At 35.2% G+C, this 13,855-nt stretch overlaps 2 protein-coding genes across 3 annotated transcripts in view; one reads left to right on the top strand and one right to left on the bottom strand.

Annotated features, from left to right (window-relative positions):
• The window catches only part of CREB1 (cAMP responsive element binding protein 1), a gene marked incomplete at its 5' end in the record, with an annotated part of 32,777 nt that extends 28,181 nt beyond the window's left edge, over positions 1 to 4,596 (top strand). For both annotated transcript variants that reach the window (XM_079710308.1, XM_079710307.1), the window contains one exon: positions 4,364 to 4,596. In XM_079710308.1, the coding sequence (XP_079566434.1) occupies positions 4,364 to 4,508 (145 nt within the window). In that variant the 3' untranslated portion in view covers positions 4,509 to 4,596. The remainder of the gene's footprint in view (positions 1 to 4,363) is intronic.
• METTL21A (methyltransferase 21A, HSPA lysine) overlaps positions 1 to 13,855 on the bottom strand; it is a 43,939-nt gene that overhangs the window by 14,499 nt on the left and 15,585 nt on the right. The gene's annotated exons all lie outside the window — the stretch shown is intronic.

The raw sequence follows: 13,855 nt of genomic DNA, 5'->3' as shown, positions 1-13,855 counted from the left end.
CGGAGCAACTAAGCCCATGTGCCACAGCTACTGAGCCCACGTGCCACAACTACTGAAGCCCGCCCGCCTGGAGCCCGTGCTGTGCAACAAGAGAAGCCACCGCAATGAGAAGCCCGCACACCTCAACGAAGAGTAGCCCCTGCTCGCCGCAACTAGAGAAAGCCCGCACGCAGCAACGAAGACCCAATGCAGCCATAAATAAATAAATTTATTTATTTTTTTTTAAAAAAAAAAACCAACAACAACAGAAATTTCTTCCTCACTTATGTTACATTTTGGCAGCTGCAAGTCATGCTATGGCTCTCCTCCACATGCTCCCAGCCAAAGGAGGAACACCTCTTTGAGTCCTGCCATTATTGTAGCAAAGGGAAAGGGGAAATGCTTTTTGAAGCACCTGCTTGATTGTGGTGAACATCATGTCCACTCGGGTACCATAGGCCAAAGCACAGGCTAGGACAAGCCCAACATCAGTGAAATGGGAATGGTGCGCTCTTCCCACAGGGAGGGCGGAGTAAAAAATTACGGAAGCAATACAACCCAGCACCTCTGTCTTACAATTTTAGAGTGCAGGAAGAATTTAATAGGTTTCCTAAGAGCAGAAGTAATAAAGGAAAAGGTTAAGTAGGTTTGACCATCTAAAAATATGAAACCTCTGATTAGCCAAGGAAAAGGTAAAGTAGCAAAGCAAACAATAAGCTAGAAACATTTTAACAAAGTCAGGAGACTGATAAGGATATAAATAAGTAGATTTAAAGAAAATGAATTAGAAATGGGGTAAAAAAACTGAAAATTCAAACCAGTTAAAGTGTATGCTATATAAATTAAGGTACATCCTTTCAACTGTATAAAACCAACTGTTAATAATGAAGATGTGTTTTTATTGAGATGGGAAGATGTTCATAGTGGAAAAGAGCAGGTTACCAAAGAATATGTATTATGATCCCATTTTTATTTATTTTTTTTACAGAAGTAAAACATGCTCATTATAAGCACATTAGAAAACATAAGCTAAAATATTTACTCACCACTAATTGTGCCACCCAAAATGTTAACATTCTGGAGTATAATTTTTTCCCCTAATATATATGTGCAAAGATAAATAATACATTTTTAGTACACAGTTTTTAATTTTTAATTTTGAAATAATTTTAGCTTATGGGAACAGTTATAAAAATAGTACAGAGTTCCAGATACTCTCTATCCACCTTTCTATAAGTTTAGCATATTACATAACCAGGCTGTGTTTATCAAAACTAAAGAAATTAACATTCTGTCATGTACTATGTATAGTAATTAACATAGTATTTTTTATAGTGGTATAATAATATTAACTGCACTGTCCATTTTATTTGAATTTCCTCAGTTATTCCACTTCTCTTCCTTTTCTCTTCCAGAATCCAGTCCAGGGTACCACATTGCATTTAGTCATCATGGCTCCTCATCTCCTCCAATCTGTGACAGTTCTTTCCTTGTCTTTCATGGGCTTACCGAGTAGTAGTTAAGTTTCTTTCAGAATATCCCTCACTTTGGGCCTGTGTGATGTTTTTATTATGATTAGATGAAGGTAATGAATTTGGGGGAAGAATACCACAGAGATGTAGTCTGCCCTTCTTGTCACTTCATATCAGGGAGCACATACCAGCATGACTCATTACTGGCAATGTTAACTTTGATCACTTGGTTAAAGTGCTGTCCAAGTGTTCCCGCTGCAGTTATCATTTTTCTCTTTTTACACACTATTCCTTAGAAGCAAATCACGGATTTAGAAAGGGAGAATTAAACTCCACCTCCTGGAGAGTATCAAAGAAATTGTGGTCATAGGTGAAAACCAACATGGTAATTGGTGTTACTTTCGCAGAGTTGCTTGGAGACTATGCAAATACTTTATTTCTCTTTCAAGTTTTCCCCACTAATTTTTGTATTCACAGGGGAATCTTTCCTGCAGTAATTATTACTGTGATATTCTAATGAGGATTTTCTATTTCCCCATCCCTTCTACATTTATATCAGTACGGTCTTATAGATACTTACCTTATTCTTTGGGCTATAATTCAATATTATTTAATTATGATAAGATTATTCCAGTTTTGGCAATCGGGAGCTCTTACACGTTGGTTCCTGTGTCCTTTAGATGGCGTCTTATTTTTCTTCAAGCACATCTTTACTTTCTGGCCCTACAAGATCATCTGGGCTCAACTTCTCATCTTGTGTTTTCCCTGCTTTAGCCTTGAAATCAGCCATTTATTCAGTGAGTCCTAGTTTCTTTCATTGGAAAATGGTATTTAGAAATCAGTTAGGCAGTAGTTGTGCTCTTTGCTACTGAGGTTTCACAGGCTCTCTCAAAGGACAGAGCTAGGAAATATACACGTGTGTGTGTGTGTGTGTACACTGGCCCATGTATGCACACAACTGTATTTCTGTACGTGTACGTTACTATAATAAATATGTTTGTACTGATCCCTCTGACTCTAATCTGTAACCGCAGGGCTTATTTTAGCCTTCCCTTCCCCCCTTTGCTTATTTGAACTTCGTTCTCTGACAGAAACTTGGCTTCCCACTAAAGATGGTTTATTTATGTATTTGTTAAACTCTAGTATCATATAAAATAGTTTCATAATTGCTAACTTGTACCCCTATGAGAAACAAATTTACAATATAGCATTTATGTACCGTTCTTTCTGTTTTTAGCCTTAAAGTACCAGTGAAAGCACTGTTTTCAAAGTTACTTAGCTCTGCTGCTTTTTCCTCCACCCTCTTATGTCATATACATACCTTTATAGTAAAGTTAGATTTCTCAACATCTTCATTCAATTCTGGGATTCCCCGATATGCTGTTTTTTATTTTAAATTGTCATTACTTTACTTTTCGTGCTGTATATTTCTGTGGGGTTTAACAGACATAAAATGCTATGTGTCTGCCACCGCAGTGCCATACAGAACATTCACACCACTCTACAAAGAATCCCTTGTGATACCTCCTGGTGGTCAGCCTCTACCCCCTCCCCCAGCCCCTGGAAACCACTGAACTGTTTTCCATCTTTTTGTTTTGTATTTTCCAGAATCTCATATAAATATAGTATGTAACCTTTTGGATCTGGCTTCTTTCACTTAGCACAGTGCATTTAAGATTCATTGATGGTGTTGCATGAATCAGTAATTAGTTTTATCCCTGGTATTGTATGGATGTGGTTTATTTATCCATTCACCTTGAAGTTCATCTTAGTTCACAGTTTTGGAGGATTATGAATAAATTTACTATAAATACTTACATACAGGTTTTTATATGAACTTTCAATTCACTTGAGTAAATATCTAGGAGTGGCCTGGATGGATGGAGTGGTAAGTGTATATTTAACTTTATAAGAAACTGCCAAACTGTTTTCCAGAGTGGCTGTACCATTTTGCATTTCTACCAGCAATGTATGAAAGTTCCAGTTGCTCTATATCAAATGTTATAATTTTATGTTTTACATTTAGGTCTGTGATCCCTTTTGAATTAACTTTTTTATAAGGTGTGAAATGTGTAAAATGTTCACTTTTCTGTATGAACACCTGTTTGTTCCAGCACCATTTGTTAAAAAGACTATCCTTGGGCTTCCCTGGTGGCGCAGTGGTTGAGAGTCCGCCTGCCGATGCAGGGGACACGGGTTCGTGCCCCGGTTCGGGAAGATCCCACGTGCCGCGGAGTGGCTGGGCCCGTGAGCCATGGCCGCTAACCTGCACGTCCGGAGCCTGTGCTCCGCAATGGGAGAGGCCACAACAGTGAGAGGCCCGCGTACCGCAAAAAAAAAAAAAAAAAAAAAAAAAAAAAGACTATCCTTTCTCTGTGGAATTGCCCTTGTACTTTTGTCAAAATTTAATTGACTGTATTTGTATAGGTTTGTTTCTGGGGTGTCTAGCATGTTCCTTGTTCTGTGTATCTGTCCTTTCGCCCATACAATCCACTAGGAGAATCTTTTCATTCTATCTAAAAATATTTAGATCGAAATTTTTGAGAAGCTTTAAGAGGCACTCTCCAAGCTAAAGAGTTCTTTTTGTTTTTTATTTGAAGCTCATTTCAATGTTGTATTCTACTCCAAGGTATAGTAATTCTTAATTGAGTATGAAAATGCTTGCCACCCTTGTGCCCCATCAATTAAAATGGGTGCTTTGAATGGTTTTTTTAATCAACTTTCTATGGTATGTTAAAATTTTACATTAGACAATTTCCAAGTCATTCTGTTTATTTTTCTCAAATGCCTGATCTATAATATATTAAAACGTTTGTTGCTTTGAGCTAAATCTTTTTTTTAATGTAGTATCTAACGCAAAATAAATGATACAGAAATGTTGCATAATTTTTCCTGTCCTTTTTTGCTTGTAGGGAAGCAGCACGAGAATGTCGTAGAAAGAAGAAAGAATATGTGAAATGTCTAGAAAACAGAGTGGCAGTGCTTGAAAACCAAAACAAGACACTGATTGAGGAGCTAAAAGCACTTAAGGACCTTTACTGCCACAAATCAGATTAATTTGGGATTTAAATTTTCACCTATTATGGTGGAAAAAGGACTGGCTTGGCCATAACCAGAAAGACGAAATAAACATTTATTTTCTAAACATTTCTTTTTTTCTATGCGCAAAACTGCCTGAAAGCAACTACAGAATTTTCATTCATTTGTGCTTTTGCATTAAACTGTGAATGCTCCAACACCTGCCTCCACTTCTCCCCTCAAGAAATTTTCAGCTCCACGAATCATGAAGAGACTTGTGCTTTTTATCCCCCGCCCTCTTCAAGAAGTAATAATTTGTTTACTTGTAAATTGATGGGGGAAATGAGGAAAAGAAAATCTTTTTTTAAATGATTTCAAGGTTTGTGCTGAGCTCCTTGATTGCCTTAGGGACAGAATTACCCCAGCCTCTTGAGCTGAAGTAATGTGTGGGCCGCATGCATAAAGTAAGTAGGTGCAATGAAGACGTGTTGATTGCCAAATTGACGTGTTTTCACATTTTCATTGTGAATTATGTAAGATTGTTAAGAGACATACCCTCTAAAAGAATTTTAGGATGGTGTTGAAGAAATTAAGAATGAATTTGGAGTGCTTTCTATGTACATTCTCTTCAATACTGAAAACTTGTCCTTGGTTCTTAAAAATATTCTGTATTAACTACAGCTCTTCCATAGGGCAGTTGTTGCTTCTTAATTCAGTTCTGTATGTGTTCAACATTTTGAATACATTAAAAGAAGTAACCAACTGAATGAAAAAGCATGGTATTTGATTTTAAATTAAATCAAAGTAAGTAAAAGTACAAAGCTTGTTTTAGTTTAGTACTAAATTCTTAGTAAAAAGATGCTCATTAGTAAACCAATCCCTTGAGTTATATAACAAGGTTTTTAAATAAATGTTCTTGTCACCACCTTCAAAAATATTTATATTGTCACTCATTTACTTTAAAAGGTTTTTCTAATTAAACTGTTCCCCTTTGCACTTATATTATACCACCAACAGGAAAGCCTTCAAGATGTTAAAGCAAAGTGCTGTATTTGTTTATAAAATGTTATGTGTTGTAGAAAAATACTGATTTTAAATCTTTTCCATATTAACATACTTTAACAGAGTAGTGAATTTTTTAATGAAAGAAGTTATAAGGATATAGTTCTTTTAAAGTACAGTATTAGATATGCACAAGGAAGATAATTTTCTTCAGACATATTTGAATGACTGCTGTACTACAATATTTGGATTGTCACTCTTGCAAAACATATCTTTGTTGTTTTCTTCTATTGATAAAAAGGATAGCTATGCTTTAGCTTTCCAATATGCTATATATCCTTTGTTACTCTGTAAAGGAGCTACCTGTTTTAATTCCTTACCTATAACAGTCTGTATTTGTATGTATCACACATTGTTTCCAGTACTGCTTTTAATTATCAATACTCATTTTATTCACTAAGCTTGATAAATTTAAAAGTTACCCTTTAAAAAAAAATAAGACTGAGGTGGATTTGAAAAATTGGAGATTGACATAATGTTAGATTATAATTTCTCATTTGAGAAGGTATTCCTTTTTTAAAAGAGAGTCTAGAATTTAATGTTTTATATTTAGTCATGGGTTGTTTTTAAAAGTTAAGTTTGTTAATGTGTTAACAAAATATGCAGATATGGGTGTTAATTATTGAGTCCATTTTGAAAAGTAAGATTTTTAATTAATATTTGTAAATGGTATATTTTTATTTGTAACAAACCGTTGTCTTTTTTCAAGGATGAACAGAGTTTATGAAGGAGCACCATTCTAAGAATTGAGTGATGTAGTCATGTATCTGGACAGTTCACCAGGTTCTCAAGAAGGCTTTCAAACGACTGTAAATTTTGTTGTTTATCCTGCTGAGCTAATGGGGAAAGTTATAGTGTAAAAATTATTTGTATACCTGCATAGATGTGTCATTTTCCAAAACTGGTTTAATAGAAACCAAGCAAAATCACAAATCTATTCACAAACCAGAAGTCTTTCTTAATGAGTCAAAATGTCAGACCTGAACATTTTAAAAGTCATAAGCTTTATAAATGAAAATTGCCTAGTATTTAGCAAGTTAAATGTTTTCAAAAGTTGAGGCTTTCTATTTAATAATTAGAAAGTTGGTGGTCCTCTTAGTCCCTGATAAATCAAGGCAAGTCACATCCATATTAGCTGGCTGAATTTGTAAGTTATAGAAGACTGATTGCACTGGTTTGAAGTCAGTTACTTAATGGTGAGGTAAGAAATGTATTCTGTTGCTAAATCTGTTTAGACCCTTGGAGAGATTTGAAGATTTCAGTTTATACAGATAGAAATTAAGCATATTCTGAGCAAACTTTTTTTTAAGAGAATTGGGAAAAAGGTGTTTGTTTTTAAGCATGCAACTTTGAGAATCTTTGTTAAGAAAACAGCATAATTTTTAAAAATCTTATAGCCAATAACATGTGGCCACATTATAAATGTTTTTTCTCTTCATTGGCCAAAAGGGAATAAAAATGTCATCATAGGAATCTGTACATATGCTACTGATTTGCCTAGAAAATAGCAAGTTTGGTATTGCTCACTTTGCAAATATAGGGCCATGTGGCACTTTTATCTATAGGACAGATTAACTCTAATAAAAATGAAGTGGGAGGGGTTTATTTTTTATATATTGCTCTTACGACTTTTCAAGCTTTGATAGTGTTTAACTGAAAAGTGGTTTAGAAAGGGCTAGATCCAATGTGTTCACATTATTAAAAAAATTGATATCAGATGTAATTTTTAAGTTCATTTTTCAAACTCAAGTACCATATTGGCAACCATAATATTGTCATAGGTGCTCTGTTCATTTAGATATTCCTGGCGGGGGGGAATGGCGTTTGTATAATATATGTGTACATATATATATATATACATACAGTATATAATCTGAAGCTCTGAGAGCTCTTAAGTCAGGAATGCTGAGTATTATAGTATACTGAGGTCAGATGAAATTTTACATTTTTGTGTATTTTATTGCATCACTTTTGGTAGTTTCTTGGACTGAATTACCCCAGCACTCATGATTGATGTTTTTTAATCTCCTGATTTTCTTCTAAGTGTTTTTTTTTAATTGTCAGTTTTCTTTGGCTTGATACTTTTAAATATGTTACTAGTCACTTGAACCACCACCACCACCACCCCCACAAAAAAGTATTTGGTTTTTGTGCTTTGTCTCTGGCAGCTATAACAGTGGTAAGAACATTTTGAAGATAGCTTCTAAAAGGTACCACTGATTTTTCAAAAATCATCCTGGGGGAGAATTTTTGGTGTTTTCATTTGAGCAGGGATTTTTGTCAGAAAATGTATCTTGATGGTAAGTCAGCAGCAGTGCTAGTATCTGAAAGCACAATACCAGTCAGGCAGGCTGTCCGATCAGAAGTCATCTGGCTGAAGTTTATCTCTGTCTCTCAGGCCTAATCCCTGATCCTTTTGACCATTTGGGGTGACATGTGGAATCATACAAAGGCTTAGGAAGAAACAAGTCTGTTTAAACCAGGATGCTTTTACTTACTTTAAGTGACTTCAATCTAGATTTCATTTTTAATATTTTTAGTTCTGTGATCAACTGTAGTCAGCTATCAGCATATATTGGTCTCTTTATTTTGAAGATCAGAAGGCTGCTTCATTTTGCAGGATTAAAATAAGGCTAATATCTTAAAGTTAAGATTTTGAATTAAAGTGGGCTTTAGAGACAACTGTTAACACACCTTTTCAGTTTTTCCAAGAGGCTTTATTTGTTGCCTTTGTAACCCTGAAAACTGTTGGTATATTGTTTCCCATTGACTTAATACAAAAGTTGTATATTTATTTGGATTATTTTTACATTATATTCTTTGTAAATGTTTGGTGTAACTTGCACTTTTAAAAATGACCCTGTTTGGGTATTAGCAAACTTGAGAAATTCCCTCATCAATTAATTGTCATCTGACTTTTTATGTCTTTCTCCTCTCTTCAAATCATGTGGCTTTTTTTATGGCAGCTTTTTTCATTGATTAAAATGTTTTAACACCTAAAGGCTAGCCTTATAAATGCTGTAAAAGAAAAATATCAGGAAATTAGATTAGACTAGCCCAATTAATTAAAAGATGGGTTCAAACCCTATCTTATTATCTTTCTTCATGGATAAAGATAGAAGGAAAAGCAACAAGTGAATAAATATTTATTTCCAATTTTAAGTAAGACTGTCCTCACCCCAACATTAATACTGTTTATAGGATCCCAAGATATCCTTGAATTTGTCTAGAACAGTAAAAGACTTCTCAAGGCAATTAATCATTATTATCATGGAGAACACATGTATTAATTTGATTAAATTTTTTCACTTTAAATTGTCTTTGTTAACATCACATTTGACTGATTTCAGGTGAGGAGGGGAAAGTGAGGTATGCTTAAGTAAGCCTGTAGGTGAAGAATTGTATAAATTTGTTCACTCAGTTGTACAAAGCACAACTAGAACTTTTTGTTGGATGGCTTACATACATCTTGAATACTTTTAATGTTGGTATGTTGACTTTTTTAAGTTGACTGCACAGTCACTGTATGTACTAGGAACTGGTTTCCTTGACTTTCTAGAATCAACGGCTAAGAGAGGCACTAATCCCTGAGGGGTCGAACATATCATGAAGCTGAGTCAGTATGGAAGAATTTCAAATAAATCAAACAGGGTGCTGAAGTTCCATCTGTCTCATCTGCTTATGATAAGTTCTTATTGATTAGTGAATGTAGCTTAAGCCTTTGTATGTGTCCTCAGGGGGCAGACTTTAAGAGGGACCAGATAACGTTTGAATGGAGGGATTATATTTCAGGTGTTTTAGCTTGAAATTTATTTTTTAAAAAAATTAAAATAGGAAAAAAAATAGAACAAAGCCTGTGAAGCAATTTGATATTATAAACAGGCTGAGTTGTTTAGCACAGAGAGAAAATATTGACCTGTCTGCATTCTGGTACTGTGCATACAGGTCCTAGCTGGGTAAAACACGATACATTTTGAGTTATTCTCGCCAGCAAGTAAAAGGAAAATGAACAGTCTTCAGGAAATGTCTTTGAAAGGGTCATACAGTAGGAAATTCAAATTTTACCTACTTTATAGAGGCATTATTTAATACTTGCCTACAGAAGTATGGCATTTCTAAGCTTGTGTCTGAGGAGCATCTCAGAGATGTGAGAGTAAATCTAAAGTAGTTTAAAAATTGGTAGGGAAGGAAGACAATCCCTGCAGATAATGATCTTAACGTTAGTTGGCTAAGTGAAATGATCTATCATTGTGTTTGGGAGGTTTTATTTTCTTATTTTTTTAAAATTGAATTGGTATATGCTTTATAGACATTGTATTTTTATCCAGGTGCCACTCCAATTTGTGTATGTAATAAAATTATTTATATTAAAAGTGGGAAATAATTCGTCAACATTTTTCTGTGAGTATAGGTTAGGATGGCAAAGAAGAGTGCTAGTTTGCCGTTTTCCATGTAAAGTCCCCGACTGATTTGTCACGTCAGTTGTCATCCCCCCCAAGAAGAGGAATTATTTCTGACCTAGCTGTATCACTTGAAACTTTAGAAACAAAATAATCAGGGAAGTTTCTAGAGAGAAAGGTGTTTGTTTGGGTTTTTGGTTTTGTGGGTGGTTTTTGTTTTTATTTTAATTTTTTGGTTTTTGCTTGAGGATTGGGGTAAAGAATACCTCCCCCCAAAACTATCAGCACAAAACAGGGTATTGATTTTTAACTCTGATGTTGCTATTGGAGTTGAATACTAAATAAGTAACTATAGTGAGGGAAATACATTTCTAATAAAATTCCCTACATTCTAGAAACATCCCTGTTTTAATTTTTTTACCTAAATCTTTTTGTGCTTTATCTGTGTAAAAAGAAAAAATGTACTGAGCTATAATGGATTTTATTAACACTATGTACATATTAGCTGCTTTGTGTTCAGAATGGTAGCAATTGCTTTGTATATTAAAGTGATCCTTGTGAATTTGTGAAATATTGTCATAAAGTGCTTTTTCTTACTGTAATCTTTGTGGTATCAACTGTCATAATACCCTTTTTACACAAACATTTATGTGCAGTCACATAAACATGCTTTTAAAAACTCCATAAGTCTCTTTTTTGGGATGGGATCTCTACATTGTGGTTTTCGCTAGTTGTGTCAAGCTATGTTTTGTGGACTTGGTTTATTACTTTTGTTAAAGGTCAGAAGTTATGCTAGAATATATCACAAGCTTGTGGTGCACAGCAACAGAAAACTAACTCAAGCAACAAGAACACATCTTTAGTTACTTAATTTCACTGTATTCCTAGTTTTTAGCACAAGATTTCTTCTTTCAGTAAGATTAAACAGTGCCTATTTGAAGATCTGGAGATGTTACTCCCCTGTTGAGACAACCAATGGGAGGAGACATATGGCCAGCTGTCTGTAATGTCATAAAACGCATCTTTGCGTTGGAAGAACTGATAAGGACAGATGACTTCCTGGCTCCCCTTGTAATTCTCAAGTTCTGTGACCATAAAGTGGAAGGAAAGGGGAGGAGATGTGGTTAATCTGCTCTTTGCTTAAAGCACAAGAATAAAAGATTCTCTCCTGTACTATTGATTCAATTTCTGAAAATAAGCAGTTGCGTTCTAAAGGAATTTTTTTAATTGCGATGTTTATTAAGCCTGTTAGGTCTGCCATTGTATTGAAGGAATTACATGAATTGTATTCCTTTTTTTTTCTTCTACGAAGAGTAACATGTAATTTATTGTACAAATAGACATTTTTGAGAGTGAAAGGGTGAGGTGTAAACCAGGATTGTGTTGAGCAAATTGGGACCTACGTTGACCCTCCTTGCAAATCGTGTTCAGGTGCTTGGACCGCCAGTAAAAGCAAACAGTGCCTATCTTCTCTCCATCCATATCTTTGCTGTCACTTGCTCATTTCACAAATACGTACCTGTTGAGAACATACTTCTGGGCACAGAAGTTCCTGTCCTCAAGACGCTCTAAGACACACAGCCAAGGAAACAATTCTAACACATTTATACAATTTTAGCCCTGAATTCCAGACTCATATTTGTCATCTCTGATTGCAAAACAATAGGTCCAAACTGCACTTTTAATTACTCCTGTAAATCTCTTCTTCCTTTGGCTAGTTCTCTGTCTTGCTGCCATTATCCACTAAACTGGCAAAAACCCAGAAAAGCCCTGCCTTAATCAGTATTATCCTTCCCCTCACTGCGTTTTAACTTCTCGACAACTTTCTTAAGCATATTGACCAAACTGGGGTTTAGGATTCTAATGAGCGCCTAACAAGTGAAGAAGAAAGGTAATTTCCAGGAGTTTGAATGTAATTTTTATGATTGAGGTGCAATTCACGTAACAAAATTTATGATTTTAAAGTGAACAATTAGTGAGTGGCGTTTAGTGCATTCATAATGTATTATCACCACCTATATCTAGTTCCAAAACATTTTCATCACTCCAAAATGAAACGCTGTACTCAGTAAAGAGTAACTCTCAATTTTCTCCTCCAGCCCTTGGCAACCACCAATCTTTCTGTAGGCTCACCAATTCTGGATATTACACATAATCGTGACATTTTGCATCTGGCTTCTTTTAGTTAGCACACTGTTTTTGAGGGTCCTCCACATTGTAGCATTTATCAGTACTTCATTCCTTTTTATGTCTGAGTAGTATTCCAGTGTAGGTATATGCCACAATTTATCTGTTCATCTGTTGTACGTTGCAGTTATTTCCACTTTTGGACTACTGTAAATAATGCTTCCATGAACATTCATGTGCAAGTTTTTTGTTCTGGGTCCCTGTTTTCAATTCTTTGGGGTATACATCTAGGAGTGGAATAGCTGGGTCATAAATTCTGTTTAACTTTTTGAGGAACTGCCAAACTGCCTCACTGGCTGCACCATTTTACATTCCCACCAGTGATGTATGAGTGTTCCAATTTCTCTACATCCTGGCCAACACATGTTATTTTGCTTTTTTAAAGAAAAATAGTAAAGCCATCCTCATGGATGTGAAGTGGTATCTCACTGGGGTTTTGATTTGTAATTCCTTAATGACTAACGATATTGAGCATCTTTTCATGTGTTTGTTGGCAATTTGTATACTTCTTTGGAGAAATGTCCAAGTTCACTGCTCTGTTTTTAATTTTTTGTTGTTGAGTCTTATGAGTTCCACACATACTCTGCATATTAGACCCTTATCAGATAATATGATTTGCAAATATTCTCTCCCATCCTGTAAGTTTTCTTTTCACTTTATTTTTATTTTTATTTTTATTTTATTTTATTTTATTTTTTATTTTTTTGCAGTATGCGGGCCTCTTATTGCTGTGGCCTCTCCCGTTGCGGAGCACAGGCTCCGGACGCGCAGGCTCAGCGGCCATGGCTCATGGGACCAGCCGCTCCGCGGCACGTGGGATCTTCCCAGACCGGGGCACGAACCCGTGTCCCCTGCATTGGCAGGCGGACTCTCAACCACTACGCCACCAGGGAAGCCCTCACTTTCTTGATAATGTCCTCATTCTTATTTTTTAACTTAGTTTTTCAAAGTAATATGTATATTTGGAAAAAACTAAACAGTACAAATGGGTGAGTTTGTGTATCCTTTTAGTGACAATCTGTGCATATACACACAAATGTAAATGTCTTTTCTCTCCTCCCTCTCCCTTTTTTATATAAATGGTGCTTTTTTTCACTGAATGTGTCTTGGCAATAGTTGTATTTCAGTATATGTATATCTACCTCAGTTTAACAGGTGTGAAGTATTCCATTGTATAGATACAGCATAGTTTATTTAACCAGTACCCTCTTTTGTGGACATTCAGGTTGCTTGAAACTGCTGACTGTTAAGATATATACAAGTTAGTATAGATATATACAAGTTTGTATATCTCCAGGATAGATACTGAAAAGTGGAAACTTATTAAGTATGGTTTTCTTCATATTTGGAGGTGGTTTCCTAAGCAGTATTAATCTGCTAAATTAATAAAAATGTCATGTTGGTTAGTATTTTTTATGTCAAACTTCACAGTCTCTCTCTTCATATATATATTATATGAAAAAAATTAGAAGTAGCAGAACCAGCCTTACACAAAGTTATAAAAAAGAAAGCTGGCCCTTCCTTTTCTCAACTCTGTTATACTGTTTTCCCTTCTAATCTCCCTGAGAAACAGTTGTTCCCATCTAGGAAACAATTTTCCAGTATGCCATCTTTTCTAGTGTTCAATTTTAACCCTTCTCTGGTTGTACAAAGAAAAGCATAACATGATTTTTCTAGCAGAAGGAAACTTCTGAGCTAACAAATCCTCAGTTTTTAAAGTGCAAAAAAAAAAGACCC

The sequence above is a fragment of the Hyperoodon ampullatus genome, assembly GCF_949752795.1.
Source record: "Hyperoodon ampullatus genome assembly, chromosome: 8".
In the NCBI taxonomy this organism is placed as follows: Eukaryota; Metazoa; Chordata; class Mammalia; order Artiodactyla; family Ziphiidae; genus Hyperoodon; species Hyperoodon ampullatus.
This window is presented reverse-complemented; position numbering and strand designations above follow the sequence as displayed.